Genomic DNA, 20245 nt, shown 5'->3' on the forward strand with positions numbered 1-20245 from the left:
GTTCTCCTATTTTTTTAAATAATTACAGAACTCTGTTTGTGTGGCAGTAGATCACACTGTTATGAAGAGTGCTTCACGCGCTGTGTGTAAACATGCGCACGCCGCGCTGAGGCGCTCAGTCTTGGCTCGGCAGCCTTTGAGAATGGAGCTCCCGTTGGACGTTACCGCCAAGTGCGAATTGCGCGTAGTTATTCAGTTTTTGAACGTAAAGGGCACTGCGCCGGTTCAAATCCATCGCCAATTGACGGGAGTGTATGCTGAGTCGTGCATGGGTGTCAAAAATGTTCGTAAGTGGTGTAAAGAGTTTGCAGCTGGTCAGACCGAAATTCACAACGAGCGAAGGAGCGGGAGACCGTCAATTTCTGAGGAGACAGTGTTGAAGGTTGAGCAAAGCATGCGTGAAGATCTGAGGATCACCCTGGGTCATCTCTGTACGTTAGTTCCTGAGGTTCCCCGAAGCACAGCTCACAGAATTTTAACGGCAGCATTGAACTACCGGAAGATGGGTGCCACGCATGCTGACTGAGGACCACATGCGGCGAAGAGTTGATGCTTCCTGCGCATTTCTTCACCGCCTTGCAGCCGAACAGGACAACTTTCTGGACTCAATCGACACGGGTGACGAAACCTGAGTATACCACTTTACACCTGAGGCCAAGCAACAATCACGCCAGTGGCGGCATCCTTCTTCGCCAAAGCCACGGAAATTCAAACAAACACAGTCTGCCGGTAGAGTGATGACAAACGTTTTTTGGGATCGGAGAGGGGTATTGTTGGTCGACTTTATACCCACTAGGACCACAATTAACGCTTACAGGTACTGTGAGACCCTGAAAAAACTCAAACGGGCAGTTCAGAACCGGAGAAGAGGAATGTTGAGGAAGGGCGTACACATTATCCGTGACAACGCCCGCCCATGCATCGTTCGGCGAACCGTTGCTCTCCTGCAACAGTTGCAGTGGAACATAATCACTGCAAATGTCCCCATACAGCTGACATAAATAATTCCTCCCATTTCCTTTCCTTCCTCCCCCTCCACCTTCAAATTACCTAACATTTACTTTCACCAGCGTATGTTAAATACAGGCCGTAGTGATGAGTAAGCCAGTTTTCCACTTACCTTAGGAAAGCAGCAATTACGCAAGTAACATTTTTAGGGTTTTATATTACGTTTATAACTTGCTCACTGAAGACCGAAAAATTTGTGACTGTATGACTATGTTCTGGGGACATAAAGTTTTCAAATGTTTTCTGCCACTGAAAACATTTGACATTTACTGTACTGGCACAAAGGTGCATGAGCGCGCTGCACGGGTAGTGAATAAGCTCCTTGACAGTGGTAATGTGATCTGTGGTGCAGTGTTACAGTCAGTCAGTTGTTACAGCGAAGCAGTTGAGTTTTAGAGAAGATCTGGTATTTATGAATCTGAGAGAAATTACCTAGAATATTTTATTATGGGTATCAAAATTTGTTTGTACAGATATTTTCTTGACTGTGTCAATGGAGAACGTTATTGGAGAAATATTTCGAAGTAACCAGTGCACGCACAAGACTGAAATATTTCTTTGCCAGCAACAGTAACTGAAGAAACCTTTGCCTCTTAGGTAACGAATAATGTTCATAATTAGTGTTAATTTGATCTCTTTGTTTTCATTATGTAATAGCTAATGCAATTGGTTTAAATGTCTGTAATTTTTGTAATGATTTCGTAACTGTTAGAGTCGTCTTGTGCTGAACAGTGTTTTATGACAATAACCAGAGTTTACTTATTAAGAACGCCTTTTTTTAAAGTAAAACACTCCTCCATCATTCTTATTAAAGTTTTACATTTTTTGTGGTGTGTGCATTGGACCTTACGCCACACACAGCAAGATTGTTTCTGACAAGCAAAGATAAATATAGTAGTGTGTAGCTTATTTGCTGCTTTCAGTTTGCTTTCGAGACCATGAGTACACCAGACACAAAATAGCATGCTGAGCAAAAGATAAGTTACTTGACTTTCATAGCAGATCTCATTTTGCATTTTTGTGAGCAAAGAGCAGGCAGAATTTTTAGGTGTTGTGCTAAGTAAGCAGATTAATTTACAGCGAACAGTAAAGGCAATATTAAACAGTTATTCTCTTCCGAGTATATATTTCAAATCAGACATTGCACTTCACGTTGCGCAACTGTCATGACGTACAGACATGTACTGAATTTCATTTAAATAGTTTTCATTGAGTACACTATTAGATCCTTTTGGGACTTGATTAGATTCAAATTTCATTCTTTCGGATTCGGTGTTTCACGAACATTGAAGTTTTGTTTCACGACTCCGTTCACAAACGCAGTAAGGGCCAACCAACAGTCAGTATTGCTCAGCGGTTGATTACACTTTACACGAGGAGAGAGCCACTGAAAAAGAATATTCATTAGTTCATATATAGATAAATTACGTAAGAAGATTACGTGGGAAACTAACTATGGTCTGTAGGAGTGACTGTGTCTTCTAAGAATAAGTTATTTGTTGAGCAATAATTATAACGTCCTCGAAAACCTAGAAATGGAGGAAAACGTGATCTATGTATGAACTATAGGGCTTACTACAATGTCTCGACGGAGGCAACACTTGCCAAGCGGAATGATTGCGGGAATGTAGAATTATGAAGTCAGATAATCGGTCGAGTAACAGAGTCACCTCAAAAAACAACGTTTTGCCAACGTCTATATCTATTACCTGTTATTCAATTGATAACCCAGTCCCATGAGAATAAGTGTGTTCTCTTGTAGTAGATAGAGCGTTGACTATATATAAAGCACTCGACGATAAAGGTGTGCTCCCCTCTTTTAAGATACTGTTTCATTAAGACTTCCCACATTTTCATCCAGCAATGAGCGTATTTACGTGGTCAGGATCTAAAACGATCAAAAGGAAACCAATAAGTACAATATATCAGTCTGTTAGCTGCAGCTATTTAACTCTGCTACCACCGTCGCTCTTAACTTTCAGGTAGCTGGTACAAGCTCTGATGGGCCAAAAGCTTCTCGTCGCCAGAATTCTGGTCGCAAAAGCACTATTGGTGACGGTACCCAATTGTTGATGATTAGCTTGTGCACCAATGTCCTGCATTATACATCCGTATGTAATTCGGATTTGCCCACAGGATTTCACGAGAAGCGGACCCGTCAGTATAAAAACAGCCAAGAAGTATTGTGGTGTTTTTAGGGAAGCAGTAACAACCGAATGGATCTGTCAAGAGAAACCAGTGATTTCGAACGTGGACTAGCCTTTGGACGTCATCTAAGTAACACAGCTGTGAGAGACATTTCAACCCTTCTAAATCAGCCAATGTTGACTGTTGGTGATGTGACTGTGAAGTGGAAACACGAAGGAATAACCACAGCTAAATCAAGACCGGGCAAAGCTCATCTGCTGAGTACAGGGACCAGCGGGTACTCCAGAATATGTTTGGAAAAAATCGCATGAATTCAGTGGAAGGAGCTATTCGTGAGTCCAAAGACCTACCAGCAGTCCAGCTAGCACAATGACTGGGCGTAGGGAGTTCAAAACAATGGGGTTGCAACGGTCGAGCAGCTTCTCATAAGCAGGCTTTCTGTAATTGATGCTAAGCGACGTTTGGGATGGTGTAAAGAGCGACATTACTGGACAGTCGATGACTGGAAACGAGTGATTTGGAGTGATGAATCACGCTTTACCCTGTGACACTCCGATGCAAATGTTTGGGTTTGATGGGTGCTAGGAGTAGTTTACCAGTCATCAAACGATGAAGAACGAAGGAGGTAATGTTACGACATGGAGGCGTTTCTCAAGGTTAGAGCGTGGTCCTCTTATTGTGATTAAGAAGACGCTAAATACTGAATGATATAAAAACATTTTACAACATCGTGTACTGTGTACGGTAAAGAAATGTTTCAGAAATGATTGTTGTTTCTGCATGGCAGTGCACACCATCGTAAAGCAGCATCTGTGAGGCAATGGTTTCTGGACAACAACATTCCAGAGATAGACTGGCCTGTCCAGAGTCTCGACCTGAACCCAATGAAACTAGCCAGAACGTCTACCTCATTCCATATCTTGGCGCCGTACCCCACAACTTTCTCTGGTTTCGGCTCTTGAGGGAGAATGGGGTGCCATTCCTCCGCAGAGATTGAGGCATCTCATTGAAAGAGTCCCCAACAATGTTCAGGTCCTCATAAACACGAAGGTAGAGACTCAACATATTAGCGTCCGGATATTTTTGATCACACACTATACGTCTTTCAGGGGAAAATTGCACTCTGAGACAAAAAGACCGACGCACCACGAATGAATAACCTGAATGGGACGGAAATCGGTAGTTGTAATGCACAGGTACAGCAAGGAAATGAGTACAGTTTCAGAAAAACTTTAGTATTTATCCAAGAGAAAGTGCTTCACAAATTGAACAAGTCAGCAACCCGTTGGTCCCTCTCTGGACCTTATGCAGGTAGTTATTCGGCTTGGCATTGATTTACAGATCGGCCTGCGATCTCATTGACTGGAGTAGAATTGTCTTCAGTGATGAGCCCTCTTCGAAATGAGCCCAGATGACCAGTGAAGACGTGTCTGGGGACGATACAGGCAGCAGGGGTACCAACCTGACTGTCGCCCACCACCATATGGCGCACAGCAAAGAGTGATGATTTGGGGTGCCATTTCTTTTCATAGCAGGACCCCTTTGGTTGTTATTCACAGCACCATTACAGGAAAGCGGTACGTTGACGATATTCCACTCCCTGATATGTTGCCGTTCATGACAAGCGAATCTTGGCTTACATTTGAACAAGACAATGCCCGTCCGCACATCTGGCAGAAAATCCAAAAAGATTCTAGTCGTATGTGAAGTATGTTAGCGGCAAGATACAATCAATGCCTTCTCTGCGCGATAACAATGGAGATACTATCGAAGATAGTGCTGCCAAAGCAGAGTTACTAAACACTGCATTCCGATATACATTCACAAAAAAAGACAAAGTAAATATTCCTGAATTCGAATTCAGAACAGCTGCCAATATGAGTAACGCAGAAGTAAATATCATCGAAGTAGTGAAGCAACAAAAATCACTTAATAAAAGCAAGTCTTCTGGCCCAGACTGTATACCAATTAGGTTCTTTTCGGAGTATGCTGATGGATTAGCTCCATACTTGTCATATACAACCGTTCGCTCGACGAAAGATCCGTACCCAAAGACTGGAAAATTGCACAGGTCACACCAATATTCAAGAAAGGTAGTAGGAGTAATCCACTAAATTACAGGCCCATATCGTTAACGTCGATATGCAGCAGGATTTTCGAACACATATTGGGTTTGAACATTATGAATTACCTCGAAGAAAGCGGTCTATTGACAGACAGTCAACATGTGTTTAGAAAACATCGTTCCTGCGAAACACAGCTAGCTCTTTATTCACATAAAGTGTTGAGTGCTATTGACAAGGGATTCCATATCGATTCCGTATTTCTGGATTTCCGGAAGGCTTTTGACATTGTACCACACAAGCGGCTCGTAGTGATATTGCGTTCTTACGTAAAATCGTCTCAGTTATGTGACTGGATTTGGGATTTTCTGCCAGACAGGTCACAGTTCGTTGTAATTGACGGAAAGTTATCGAGTAAAACAGAAGTGATTACTGGAGTTCCCCAAGGTAGCGTTACAGGCCCTTTGCTGTTCCTTAGCTATATAAAGGTTTGGAACACAATCTGAGAAGCTGTCTTTCCTTGTTTGCAGATGACGCTGTCGTTTACCAACTAATAAAGTCATCAGAAGATCAAAACAAATTGCAATACGATTTAGAAAAGATATGTGACTGGTGCGAAAAGTGGCAGTTGACCCTAAATAACGAAAACTGTGAGGCAATCCACATGAGTGCTAAAAGGAATTCGTTAAACTTCGGTTACACGATAAATGAGCCTAATCTAAAAGCCATAAATCCAACTAAATATCTAGGTATTAAAATTACAAACAACTTAAATTCGAAGGAACACATAGAAAATGTTGTGGGGAATGCTAACCAAAGACTGCGTTTTATTGGCAGGACACTAAGCTTGTCCGTCCTCTTTTAGAATACTGCTACGCAGTGTGGGATCCTTACCGAATAGGACTGACGGAGTACATCGAAAAAGTTCAAAGAAAGGCAGCACGTTTTGTATTATCGTGAAATATGAGAGAGAGTGCCACAGAAATGATACAAGATTTGGTCTGGACATTATTAAAAGAAAGCGACGGAATCTTCTTACGAAATTCCAATGACCAACTTTCTCCTCCGAATGGGAAAAGATTTTGTTGACACCGACCTACATTGGGAGGAACGGTCACCACGATAAAATAATGGAACTCAGAACTGGAACGGAAAGATGTGGTTGTTCATTCTTTCTGCTCGCTATACCTGATGGGAATAAAAGAGAATTGTGAAGGTGGTTCGATTAAACCTCTGCCAGGCACTTAAATGTGATTTGCAGAGTATCCATGTAGATTTAGATGTACTGCTTGTTTTGTGCTTGTCGAACCCTACCTCGGTCAGATATGTTGCCTAATATCTCCCCAATTGGAAACGTTCGGAGCATTATGGGCAGGGCCTTCCAACCAGCTCGCTATTTTGACATTCAAAGGCGCCAGTTGGCCAGAATTTGGTACGATATCCCTCAGGAGGGCATACAACAACTCTGCTTCCATAAGGGCCACAGTTCTTAGAGTGTACGAGAGCAGAAAGTCCGGGGACACCGACCTGCGTGCGCTGCTGCGGCTTGTGGGAGGTGACGGGCAGCGCCGTGGAGGCGTCGTCGCCGAAGGCCACCACGTGCGGCAGCTCGAAGACGCGCGTCACCCGCTGCACCGCCGCCAGCCCGGCCGCGTCCATCGGGCCCACGAAGCCTGCGCACCACACAACGCCGGCCGTAGTCGTACAGTTTCTTTTTCTTTATTGAATTTCGGTTCCCCCGAAGGGGGCGGGCTGGCAGCAGCTCAGTATGCCGCTATTCAGCCTACAGACTTTGTTTTAAAAAGATGAAGATAATAAGTAATAAAAACAGGCGATAAAATCGGAGACTTAAAGAGTAACATGGCGAAAAAAAGTCGTGGAACTTAAAACATAGAAGAGAGGGATGCTGATGCTAATAAAATACATACGAAGCAGACAGGTAAAACAATAGACAGACAATTAAAAAACACGGCGATAGTCTGGTTTTTGTTCGGAAAAGTAATATAATTCACACCTAACGACAGCATGGGTTCTGTTCGCAACACGAGAAAGAAGAACAACACTGAACAGTCACTGGAACACTGCACTAAAAAGTTGTTAAAGTGACATACCACAGCCGAGAGCAGGTGGGGGGAAACTGGACAGATGATAGGTAAATAAAAAAGGGGGGAAGGATAGGAAAAGCGAAGGTGGGAGGGAGGATGGAGGACGAGGACCCATAAGAGGGGGGGGGGGATGCTGGGCATACGCGACAGGGAGTGGGGAAGGTAGACGAGAGGAATAGAAAAGGACTCGGGGGGGGGGGGGGTGAAGGGAGTTACGGAGAGGTTTGGTGGGAAGAAAAAAGGATGGAAGGGGGGAAGAGAGAGCCCAGGGAGAGGGTGGAGGAAAGGAGGGGGGGTGGGGGATCAGAGTTGATAGGAGGGATAGATGGAGGGAGAGAGGGCATCATCCGGGAGGGGGAGTTGATGGAAGCCATCTTGGGAAAGGAGATGAAGGGCGTAGAGATGGAGAGTAGTGGGGACACAACAGTGAAGGCGTGGCAGGAGGCGGGGATGGGAGAGGAGAGGAGCAACCAGGGGGTGAGGGGATCAAGGCGGCAGGAGGTGTAGAGTATGCGAATATATTTGAGGAACAGGAGCAGATGGGGGACGTGAGGCGTATACGGAAGGTGAGGCGGAGTGCATGACGCTCAATGATCTGGAGGGACTTATAGAATTGGGGGGGGGGGGGGGAGTAGATATCCTGACGGGACTGGCATAACAGAGAATGGGATGGTCTGTCGCTTTATAATCCATGGCAACGGCGTCCTCACCACAAGGAGTAGAGGGCGTTGTAGTCCCTTCACATTAGCCGTTTTAGTAAATTGACTCAAATGTTTTCTACGTAAATTTACGAATAGATGTATTATAATACAAGACGACACCAGTTTCTGTATGTCACAAATTATTTTACTTCATATTATGGCACATAATGTAATATACTTTTACGAATTATACGAGTTGACTACGGAGCTTTTGTTATTATTTTATAATTAACACTATAACTGGAACTCTAGCATTTGTACACATAGAGAAAGCTTTTGACAATGTTGACTGCAATACTCTTTCAAATTCTAAAGGTGGCAGGGGTAAAATACAGGGAGCGAAAGGCTATTTACAATTTGTACAGAAAGCAGGTGGTAATTATAAGAGTCGAGGGACGTGAAAGGGAAGCAGTGGTTGGGAAGGGAGTGAGACAGGGTTGTAGCCTCTCCCCTATGTTATTCAATCTCTATATTGAGCAAGCAGTAAAGGAAACAAAAGAAAAGTTTGGAGTAGGTATTAAAATCCATGCAGAAGAAATAAAATCTTTTAGGTTCGCCGATGACATTGTAATTCTGTCAGAGACGGCAAAGGACTTGGAAGAGCAGTTGAACGGAATGGACAGTGTCTTGAAAGGAGGATATACGATGAACATCGACAAAAGCAAAACGAGGATAATGGAATGTAGTCGAATGAAGTCGGATGACGCTGAGGGAGTTAGATTAGGGAATGAGACACTTAAAGTAGTAAAGGAGTTTTGCTATTTGGGGAGCAAAATAACTGATGATGGTCGAAGTAGAGAGGATGTAAAATGTAGACTGGCAATGGCAAGGAAAGCGTTTCTGAAGAAGAGAAATTTGTTAACATCGAGTATAGATTTAAGTGTCAGGAAGTCTTGTCTGAAAGTATTTGTATGGAGTGTAGCCATGTATGGAAGTGAAACATGGACGATAAATAGTTTAGACAAGAAGAGAATAGAAGCTTTCGAAATGTGGTGCTACAGAAGAATGCTGAAGATTAGATGGGTAGATCACATAACTAATGAGGAGGTATCGAATAGAATTGGGGAGAAGAGGAGTTTGTGGCATAACTTGACTAGAAGAAGGGATCGGTTGGTAGGGCATGTTCTGAGGCATCAAGGGATCACCAATGTAGTACTGCAGTGTGGAGGGTAAAAATCGTAGAGGGAGACCAAGAGATGAATACACTAAGCAGATTCAGAAGGATGTAGTTTGCAGTAGGTACTGGGAGATGAAGAAGCCTGCACAGGATAGGGTAGCATGGAGAGCTGCATCAAACTAGTCTCAAGACTGAAGACCACAACAACAACATAATTGTAACTCTTTTTAAATGGAATGGTTCCGTTTTCTGTTATTTACTGTCACTTAAATTTATGTTAAATCGAGGTGACTAGTATTTACATATAATAAACTGTATTAAATGCCGTTGATCGCCGCTGGTGGTGTTTCCGTCTATTCATGTGATCTCAGCACGCTATTTAAGCCCATACGAAGGGTTAGTCTCGCATAGTTTCCTGCCGTTATGTAGACAGGAGTGACATCACCAGCAGTCGACCAATGGCTAACATTTTTTAAATTTAAGTAATTTTAGCTGTTGTATAATGGAGTCTTTCTGACGGATATCTATAATTTCACAGTTTAAAAGCCCTGAAGATGACCCCTACGTCGGGTTGAAACCGGTCGGCGGTATAATAATAATAAATGCGCTTAAGACTGTTTTTGAATAATTGATTAAACATAATAATCGTTGCTTCATCTCCACAATCATGTTGTCCATTTTTGTATGGTGAGTAACAGTTCTTGCCCTCTGCACCAAGTTTCTATCTTCTGCAGGTCTTCTGCATCTACATCTACATCTACATGGTTACTCTGCAATCCACACTTAAGTGCCTGGCAGAGGGTTCATCGAACCATTTTCATACTACTTCTCTACTATGCCACTCTCGAATGGCGCGTGGGAAAAAGGAACACCAAAATCTTTCCGTTCGAGCTCTGATTTCTCTTATTTTATTATCATGATCATTTCTCCCTACGTAGGTGGTTGTCAACAAAATATTTTCGCATTCGGAAGAGAAAGTTGGTGATTGAAATTTCGTAAATAGATCTCGCCGCAAAGAAGACCGCGTTTGTTTCAGTGACTGCCACCCCAACTCGCGTATCATATCAGTGACACTCTCACCCCTATTGGGCGATAACACGAAACGGGCTGCCCTTCTTTCCACTTTTTTGATGTCCTCCGTCAATCCTACCTGGTAAGGATCCCACACCGCGGAGCAATGTTCTAGCAGAGGACGGAGAAGTGTAATGTAGTTGTCTCTTAAGTGGATTTGTCGCATCTTCTAAGTGTTCTGCCAACAAATCGCAGTCTTTGTTTCGCCTTCCCCACAATATTATCTATGTGGTCTTCCCAATTTTAGTTGCCCGTAATTGTAATTCCTAGGTATTTAGTCGAATTGACAGCCCTTAGATTTGTGCGATTTATCGTATACCTAGAATTTATCGGATTTCTTTTAGTACCCATGTGGATGACCTCGCACTTTTCTTCGTTTAGTGCCAGTTACCACTTTTCGCACCATACGGAAATTCTCTCTAGATCATTTTGTACTGGCAATTGATTGTCTGGTGATTTTACTAGACGGTAAATTACAGCGCCATCTGCAAACAATATAAGGGGGCTGCTCAGATTATCATCTAGATCATTTATGTAATTCAGGAGCAGCAGAGGGCCTATGACACTACTTTGCGGAACGCCAGATATCACTTCTCTTCTACTCGGTGATTTACCGTCTATCACTACGAACTGTGACCACTCTGAGAGGAAATCACGAATTCAGTCACACAACTGAGACGATACTCTATATACACTTAGTTTGATTAACAGTCGCTTGTGAGGAACGGTATCAAAAGTTTTTTAGCGTTCCGACCTCTCTGTCTCATACAGGATCATGCGCGAAAAGCCTCTTGGGACTTTCAGCGTTTTTCAGTTCTTCCTGAAGGTGCGACATAGCTGCGACCATTCATTCCTACAATTTCCACGCTTTGTAGCGTCGTTGGCTGACGTTTGTAAACATGAGTTCATACCCTCAGTTTACCCCTCAAGACAATCTCTACAAGCTCCTCAGTTTATCGGTATCGTTTTCTTACAGTCCGTGTAGACATAGTGTTCCATCTAAGCTCAACAAAATTGAGATATTCCCCGAACCGTTTAAGGTACTCCCCGAACCGTTTAAGGTACCGTTATTCTGTTTTTCTAGATGCAATCTGAGAAAGTCGATGTTCAGTCTCTTTTTGTACCTATATTGTTTAGAGATATATCGGTATCAACGTTGCTTTATCAAACGAAGTAGAGGGTACATAAAGCGTGTCGGTGCGATGCGGAAAACAGTGCAGTCGCTATAATTTGGAAACGGTGCGATTTATCTGACGTGCAAAAGAGCATGGTCATTGACTTTCGGACCAAGGATGGAAGTATTTCCGAAACGGTTAAGTCTATAAACTGTTCGCGTGTCGCTGTGGTCAAAGCGTACTGTGCATGGCAAAATGGCGGTATCGAAAGCGGGCGTCGGGGTAATTGTGGTAAAGCACGGCTCATAGATGGGGTAAACGACGGATGCAGATATGTGTACGAGCTGATAAACGTGCAACTGTTGAGCAGCTGACCGCCCAGGTGAACCAAGGGGTACCCTTAGAGCCTCCCCAATCGACCTTTCAGCCACCGCAGCAGGCACCTGGTTCATTCACCTATGCTGCCTGCAGTACATCGGCGATTAAGGCTGGAATTTGCAGAGCAGTACCACAACTAGACATCCACTGAGCAGCAAAAGACGGCCTTTTAAGATGAATTATGTTTTATGCTCCATTGGACAGATGGCTGTTGGTGTGCACGGTTCTGCAACAATCGTCGGAAGGGTCCAGGCCTCAGGAGGGAGCGTTGTGGTCTGGGGAATGTTTACGTGGCATTCCCTAGGTGGTCTCATCATTTTGTAGGCACTATGGGTCAACAGAAGTATACATCTCTCCTTAGGAACCATGTCCACCTCTACATGCAGTGTGTTTTTCCGCCGCAAGGTGGCTTCTACTGCTAGGTCAATGCAGTGTGTCACACAGCTCGCACTGTACGTGCGTAGTCCGAAGATGAGAATGGGTTTACAGTACTCCCTTGGTTCCCAAATTCCCAGAACTCAAACCCAGTCGAGAATCTTGGGTCCATCTTGATCGGGATTTTCATGCCATGCATCCTCGGCCAAGAAACCTAGCCAGCTGGCCACGGCACTGAATGCCTCTCTTCCTCCACCTCCGCGCTGCAAAAGGGGGATTTTCGGGCTTTTGACAGGTGATCACTTTAACGTGACTGGACAGTGTAGCTGCCTGGTGGTGGATCGCCCATCAGCCTGACACAACAGTTCCGTATAGCAACGCGGACTTCCATATGAGACTGCAATCGATTTCATGTTCAAAAAGTAATGAATCTGACGTTCTAAATATTGTAGCTGCTTCGACACTAGTAATCAGATTTTGAAGGGTGAGATGCGGTTAAATTTGTCTCTTATAACAATACAACACTAGCAGCAGAAATTAGTATGGCTCAGTCTGAGAAACCGAAACTGATACCGATGTCTCTGTACTTAATACAATTATTAAAAGAGCCCATACGCCATTATGTGATGACTTGCTCACAAATCGCGCGGGTGGAAACAGAGTTGCGATGTCTTAATCGGTCCCGGAAATATATGAAGTGAACAATTTAGTTGAATCATCTTATACGCTACAGCCATACAAGTATTTATACACCAAGCAAATTTTATTCATCAGGGTAGAAGATGACATGTAACAACTCCTTGCACTGTGCAAATGACGAGAAAAACGTGCCCTGTAAACTGGCATTGGCCCGCGAAATCGATATGGTCTCAAATAAAATAATAAATTTAGGAAAATAATGATTACGATAGACACGAAACAGCCAACAGGTTTCAACAAGTTTTTACTTTTACCAGGTTTCGACACTATTAGTGTCTTCATTACAAAATCCACAATTACCTAAAAAGATGATAAATAAACAATACAGAGAAAAACTAAGGAACAGACAGTTTTTATACCGAAGAGACTTATAAGAGGACTGTACTTACATGTACTAACTGATAAACAAATTTAAGAACAATAATTCTCCCGTCACATAAAATACTTCATTAAGACGTTAATAACAGAACATCTCAAAAATGTGATCGACAGGAAGTGCAAAATGGCTAAGCAGGGATGGCTAAAGGACAAATGTAAGGATGTAGAGACATATCTCACTACGGGTAAGACAGATACTGCCTACAGAAAATATAGAGACCTTTGGAGAAAAGACAACCACTTGTATGCATATCAAGATCTCTGATGGATCCCAGTTCTAAGCACAGAAGGGAAAACAGAAAGGTGGAAGGAGTATACAGAGGGCGATGTACTTGAGGGCAATATTATGGAAATGGAAGAGGATGTAGATAAAGAGCCAGCCGGAGTGGCCGTGCGGTTCTAGGCGCTACAGTCTGGAGCCGAGCGACCGCTACGGTCGCAGGTTCGAATCCTGCCTCGGGCACGGATGTGTGTGATGTCCTTACGTTAGTTAGGTTTAATTAGTTCTACGGTCTAGGCGACTGATGACCTCAGAAGTTAAGTCGCATAGTGCTCAGAGCCATTTGAACCATTTTTGTAGACGGAGAAGAAATGGGAGATGTGATACTGCGTGAAGAGTTTGACAGAGCACTGAGAGACGTAAGTCGAAACAAGGCCCCGGGAGTAGACAACATTCCATTAGAACTACTGACGGTATGGGAGAGCCAGCCGTGACAAAACTCTACCATCTGGTGAGCAAGATGTATGAGACAAGCGAAATACCCTCAGACTTCAAGAAGAATATAATAATTCCAATCCCAATGATAGCAGGTGTTGAAACATGTGAAAATTACCGGACTATCAGCTTAATAAGCCACGGCTGCAAAATACTACCGCGAATTCTGTACAGACGAATGGAAAAACTGTTGGAAGCCGACCTCGGGGAAGATCAGTTTGGATTCCGTAGAAATACTGGAACACGTGAGGCAATACTGACCCTACGACATATCTTAGAAGATAAATTAAGGAAAGGCAAACCTACGTTTCTAGCATTTGTAAACTTAGACAAAGTTTTTGACAATGTTGACTGGAATACTCTCTTTCAAATTCTAAAGGTGGTAGGGGTAAAATACAGGGGGCGAAAGACTATTTAGAATTTGTACAGAAACCAGATGGCAGTTATAAGAGTCGAGGGGCATGAAAGGGAAGCAGTGGTTGGGAAGGGAGTAACACAGGGTTGTAGCCTCTCCCCGATGTTATTCAATCTGTATATTGAGCAAGCAGTAAAGGAAACAAGGGAAAAATTTGGAGAAGGTATTAAAATCCATGGAGAAGAAATAAAAACTTTGAGGTTCGCCGATGACATTGTAATTCTGTCAGAGACAGGAAAGGACTTGGAAGAGCAGTTGAATGGAATGGACAGTATCTTGAAAGGAGGATATAAGATGAACACCAATAAAAGCAAAACGAGGATAATGGAATGTAGTCGAATTAAGTCGGGTGATGCTGAGGGAATTAGATTAGGAAATGAGGCACTTAAAGTAGTAAAGGAGTTTTGCTATTTAGGGAGTAATAACTGATGATGCTCGAAGTAGAGAAGATATAAAATGTAGACTGGCAATGGCCAGGAAAGCGTTTCTGAAGAAGAGAAATTTGTTAACAATGCTGAAGATTAGATGGCTAGATTACATAACTAATGAGGAGGTTTTAAATAAAATTGGGGAGAAGATAAATCTGTGGCACAACTTGACTAGAAGAAGGGATCGGTTGGTAGGACATGTTCTGAGGCATCAAGGGATCACCAGTTTAGTATTGGAGGGCAGCGTGGAGCGTAAAAATTGTAGAGGCAGACCAGGAGATGAATACACTAAGCAGATTCAGAAGGATGTAGGTTGCACTAGGTACTGGGAGATGAAGCAGCTTGCACAAGATAGACTAGCATGGAGAGCTGCATCAAACCAGTCTCTGGACAGAAGACCACAACAACCACAACTAAAACTACATCAAATTAAAGATTCTGAAACTGACATAAAGCTGGTAACTGTCAGTAAAATTATAGATACATGGTGTAGCACGGTACACGCCGCTAAGGGCTGCAAGTGGCAACAGTCACTGGAGGTTGCATCATATTAAGAAGCTCACATGCCGAAGTTGCGCAACGTCGACACGAAACAAGTCACGCTATCTGTTAACAAGCGAAGACCGCAGCTGCTTAATTTACGAAAAATATTTTAATTTGCATATGAGTGATCACCTCACATATCAGTAGCCAGTATTATCAAAATGAAGATTATGTGGGACAATGCAACAGCAAATATTAGCTGCGTTTTTTAACGAATCTATTACAATGTAATAAATGGAAAACAGAGGGGAAAACAATATTTTAGAGTCTACACTGAGGAAAAAGAAAATTCAAATATAGGCATCTCCAAATAACGCCTTTATACAATGGATACAAAAATGATTACGTAACTGCAACTTATCATTAACAATGAAACAACCATTGAAAGAAATGTGTTTGAAAATTTCTAACTCTCCGAGAACATTAAGTGTGACGCCTTTTCTCTTTGTGCACAGCATACTGACATCATGAACTTCTCTAGGCTTATGGATCGTAATTAATAAATGATTGGCAAATGAAAAGTTATATATGTCTGTTCCTTTTTTTCCTAAGAGACGTTATTTCTATATAACAGAAATTGTTCGTCTTGTTTGCCCTATACAAAAGGACATTTGTCACAGCTAATTTCATAGGCAAATGGGTTTCGTAAGGGAGAATGCCCTGGTTTCAAATGATGAATAAAATTATTTTTTAAGCTGTTATTAGTAGGAAACGCTACATTACGGTCTTAGAGTTGCATTTTATTATCTTCGAAGTAATTTTGATATATGTGGACAAGCCTTTCTACATTAATTTCTATGAAATCTAGACGTAAAAACAAGGCAATTCCTTTTGAATGACTGAAGATAATCTGGACAATTCTATGAACAATAAAAATTCGGTGAAACTGATTCTTCCTGTGCCCAGCAATTATCTAACTCCAATTTATTCAAACTTTTTTCAAATTGGAACGGCATGGGCCTGAACTGTTTTGTCAGCAACTCAGGAGTCTTAAGACTTAAGAAAACTCAACAATTCATTATTTAATTAGTAAGACTGTGAATCGGTAGTTGGTGATATAAGAATGAAACTGTGTGGTGGAAGTTTTACTTGACTGTAAATTTGCGGCCAGTTATCTCAAGTACGCAAATCTTAGCGCTATGTTGGGAATCTCTACGTGAATCTTACCCTATGAACAAACTTGAATGGACCCACTCAAGTGATCACTGCCTACGAAAATCTCAAACGTAGATACAAGCGTTAATTACAGCAAACGTTAAAACTGAATTTGAAATTACTTGTGTCACAGGCCCCAGACGTGTCTGTATTGATGCACGCCTAAGTGGGTAGGCGCATGTCTAATTTTTCCTCGCTGTTCCTATTATCGGCTTAAAGCGACGAATCCTTTTCGTAGCCAATAACCGTGGAAGCATCCACCTAAGAACCGAAACCCTAGAAGAATGTTCCCACATGATGCCCTACAGGATCGTTAGTCTCAAAGTCACTTGCTGCGCAACTGAGACACGTGTATCGTTTTCGCCTAGTCAGCTTGTGTGACTAACCATTCTGTTCATGCGCAAAATCTGATATTATTTTACTACTTGCCGGACGCGACCTGCTGCAAATTCATAGGCAATAATATTTTTTCTCTCACATAAACGCCTGAAACTATCATTTTTTTGTAATCAAGCTGTACACCTAACCTGCTACCTAGAATGGCGTGTTTTATGCCTTGGACTATTGAAGTGCGATTTTTAGATCTCTGTTTTCTTTTTACACAGCTATTGACAAAATTCACATCTGATTTACTTCAACGCCAAATCCATGGTCGCAGGAAAGTGGTGCTGCCATATTTATTGGGCAGTCAGAGAAGGGGTGGATTACTTATGGCAAAATTTGTTGTCTCCTTGATGATACGTCTTTTTTTATTTGCAGTCGTCTTGAAGCTTTCATTTTTGCGCATAATATTTCGATTATTACCCTAGCTATCTTCTTCAGTTGCTGAGAGCAGTGATTTCTGTTTGTTCTCTCCGTGGACTTAAAGAACACTGTCAGCTATACACTAGCTTACAAAAGTTAGGGAGGAAAGTAACTTTCAGATGACCCTTCGGTGCCAGATAACATACGTTGATGAAACTTGGATCATACGTAAAGAGAGTTGCTACAGAATAGTACAAGTAAGTGAGAGAAATATGTTTGTTTGTTTCTTTTGTTTTGCTTTAGGGCGCAAAAAAAGCTGGGGTCGTATGCGCCCAAGTCAAAACTACAGAACACGAAGACAGAGATCACAGTTGACATAAGAGAAGATAGCTTAAAACTGGCCCGTGTAGAAAAGACTAAAAAAGAGACCATACAGGAACGGAGGTCGAAAACTAAAAATTAAATGACCTTCGCCATATTGCTTTGACGGATAAAAAGTAAAACCTATTTAAATTGTTCAAATGATAAAGTAAAACGGTCACCAGCCTAATTAGCCATAATAATGTGTAACATTCCTGTTCAAAAAATAGATTTAAGTAGCTTCAATGGATAGACACAGCCTATATTTTCCCAAACGAGAGTACAATGAACCCAGTCACAAGCATATGTTAACGTTAAAGAGAGTGCTACAGTTATAGCAGAACAAACCTATTTGCATAAGCACAACATATAATGACACTCACTTTTGCATTCCGGACTTAGGCAAACTGAATAGTTCCCAAAACATTACTATTAAAGTTTACTGTAGAATTATAAAATTGGGCATGAATTTAGTCCCTCTTTACCAAATACTTTTCTACCTAACTTGAAAATTAAATAGAGTTCACTAGCAAACAATTTGTCACAGTTCTCTGAAGACAAGAAGTTACTATTTTTAGCGGTAAAGCTCTTTCTGTTAATGATTTTCTATCAGTGAGCACAAAAGACAGAATGTGGATCCTGTCAAACTGGCAATATATTGAAGCAGTTTCAATTGCAAAAATACCTTGAGCAAACATCGTTTACTATCTCATACACATTAACTATGAATTCAATTACTTTCTTCTTACTACATTTAAGTGGCATTATATAGTTAACAACTGGGCTATAATATTTTCACAACATGGACTCTCGGTAAGCATATTTAGCATTGAAAGGATCCTAAGTGGTTATGTGAGTGGGGATAATTCAAGGTAAGATTTCAAAGTATAGTTTTTGTTTTACCTTATTATTTGAAACAGGCAAAACATCCACATAAACTCATCCTTCAGTTTACATTTCTACAACTCCTTATTTCCGTTGCAGTGATTGCGCAATGTGGTGGCGACTACGTCCTGGCAGGAGGATCAGCAGTTGATAATGATAAAGCTCTTTCATTTCTTGGGGGGCGATGATAGATACCATTTCCAAAACAGAGCTAGCTTATTAATTCATCCATCCGAGGCTTTGGCACAGTGGAAACCAGCACAAAAAGCCTCTCTCGGCACCACCAAAATCCACAGTTGTTGCATGAGCTGCTGGCGGTTCAGTAACTCGTGTCCAACTAACTCATTGTTCCACCTCTTCTTTCATGCCAACCACATTTTGCGTGCGCTGCATGATTCCGTTCCCGAGGGGAACCACAACACCTTTTCCTCTCACAATAAACTAAAAGCCCTAAGTGGATGTCAGTAATTACATAGCAGCAACCAAATATTTTAAATAAGACGGAACATTTGCACATATTGACAGTTCAACATGAAATTAGTTGAACAAATTTTCAGTTATATAGAATAATTTTTGTTTCCCTCCAAGTGCGGCAAAGTGTTTAACTAATAAAGGCAATACATTGCACAGGATTAAACCAGGACATCAAAGTTTTTACAAACAAAAAAGTACACATTTTTATACAGTACCGAACCAATCATACAATAACTACAGAAGCTCAACGATGGAATGTTGAACAAAACAGAAGGCAAAATGAATCAGCAAAATATATGTAGTGTCTGAGCTATGGTGTTAAATGTTGAGTTCAAAGATTTGGAGGTTGTACAACCATACAACGTTAAGCCTCCCCAAAGCATGACACCTGGACCACCACAACGAACCAGATTTCCTGCACACGTTACAAACGGTCATATGGTGAGAGGTAGAAGCATGTAACCCAGGAACATTGTCGATCATGATCGTTTCGGTGGTGCAGGTATTGTGGTGTTGGAAGGCTTAATGCTTCACTGGCGAAGTGACATCTTTGAACCCTGTACATGCTCCGATCATAGTTATGTGACACAGTGCTGTTTCCTCATGTGTGTCTTTTTAGGGATGCATTCAGCCGTGACTTCACTGTTACTGATGACAATGCATGACTGAATGGAACTGCGCGGGAGCTCTTGGAACGAGGGGATATTCGGCGAATGGACTGACCTTCCCGTTCTGACATAAACCTCATCGAGCAGGTGTGAGATGCAGTGGGGAAACGCCCTTCAGGACATCCTCATGCAGTAGCTGTCAACCGCACTGGTGGAGGAATGGAACGCCCTATCACAGAAGCTTCTTACCGATCTTTTGGCGAGCATGGGAGCACATTGCAGAACCGTCCGTGGCGATCACATATCCTATTAAGAACCACGTCCCATATCCAGGGGACCATCATAAATCCCAGTGTCTTCTCATAAAAATGTGATTTCTGCTCGTGTCACTGCGTTTTTCTGACAGTTACCTCCTGCACTATACTGTAGCAGTTCTTTCTAGGAATAGTCCAAGCTTCACATCATGCGAAAGTTACTTTCGATCTTAAATTTTTATGTACCAATCTAACAATAAGGCCAATGGCTGTACCGCAATGGTAACACCAGTTCCTGTCAGATCATCGAAGTTAAGCACTGTCGGGTTGGTCTAGCTCTTGTTTGGGTGACCATTCAGTCTGCCCAGTGCTGTTGGCAAGTGGGGTGCACTCAGTCCTTGTGAGGCAAACTGTGCCAGAAGCAGCCTTGTCCCAATACTGAGTTGTACAAGCCACTAGGAGAGGCTTAATAAGTTGGAGCTTATTCCAGACTGTGAAGTAGCAGT

The 20245-nt window shown here is 42.2% G+C and overlaps 1 protein-coding gene across 1 annotated transcript in view; it reads right to left on the minus strand.

Annotated features, from left to right (window-relative positions):
• LOC126355330 (uncharacterized) overlaps positions 1 to 20245 on the minus strand; it is a 423957-nt gene that overhangs the window by 99860 nt on the left and 303852 nt on the right. Inside the window, exon 4 of the mRNA XM_050005624.1 lies at positions 6747 to 6892. Coding sequence (XP_049861581.1) covers positions 6747 to 6892 — 146 coding nt within the window. The remainder of the gene's footprint in view (positions 1 to 6746; positions 6893 to 20245) is intronic.

Source organism: Schistocerca gregaria, chromosome 3, assembly GCF_023897955.1.
Source record: "Schistocerca gregaria isolate iqSchGreg1 chromosome 3, iqSchGreg1.2, whole genome shotgun sequence".
Lineage (NCBI taxonomy): Eukaryota > Metazoa > Arthropoda > Insecta > Orthoptera > Acrididae > Schistocerca > Schistocerca gregaria.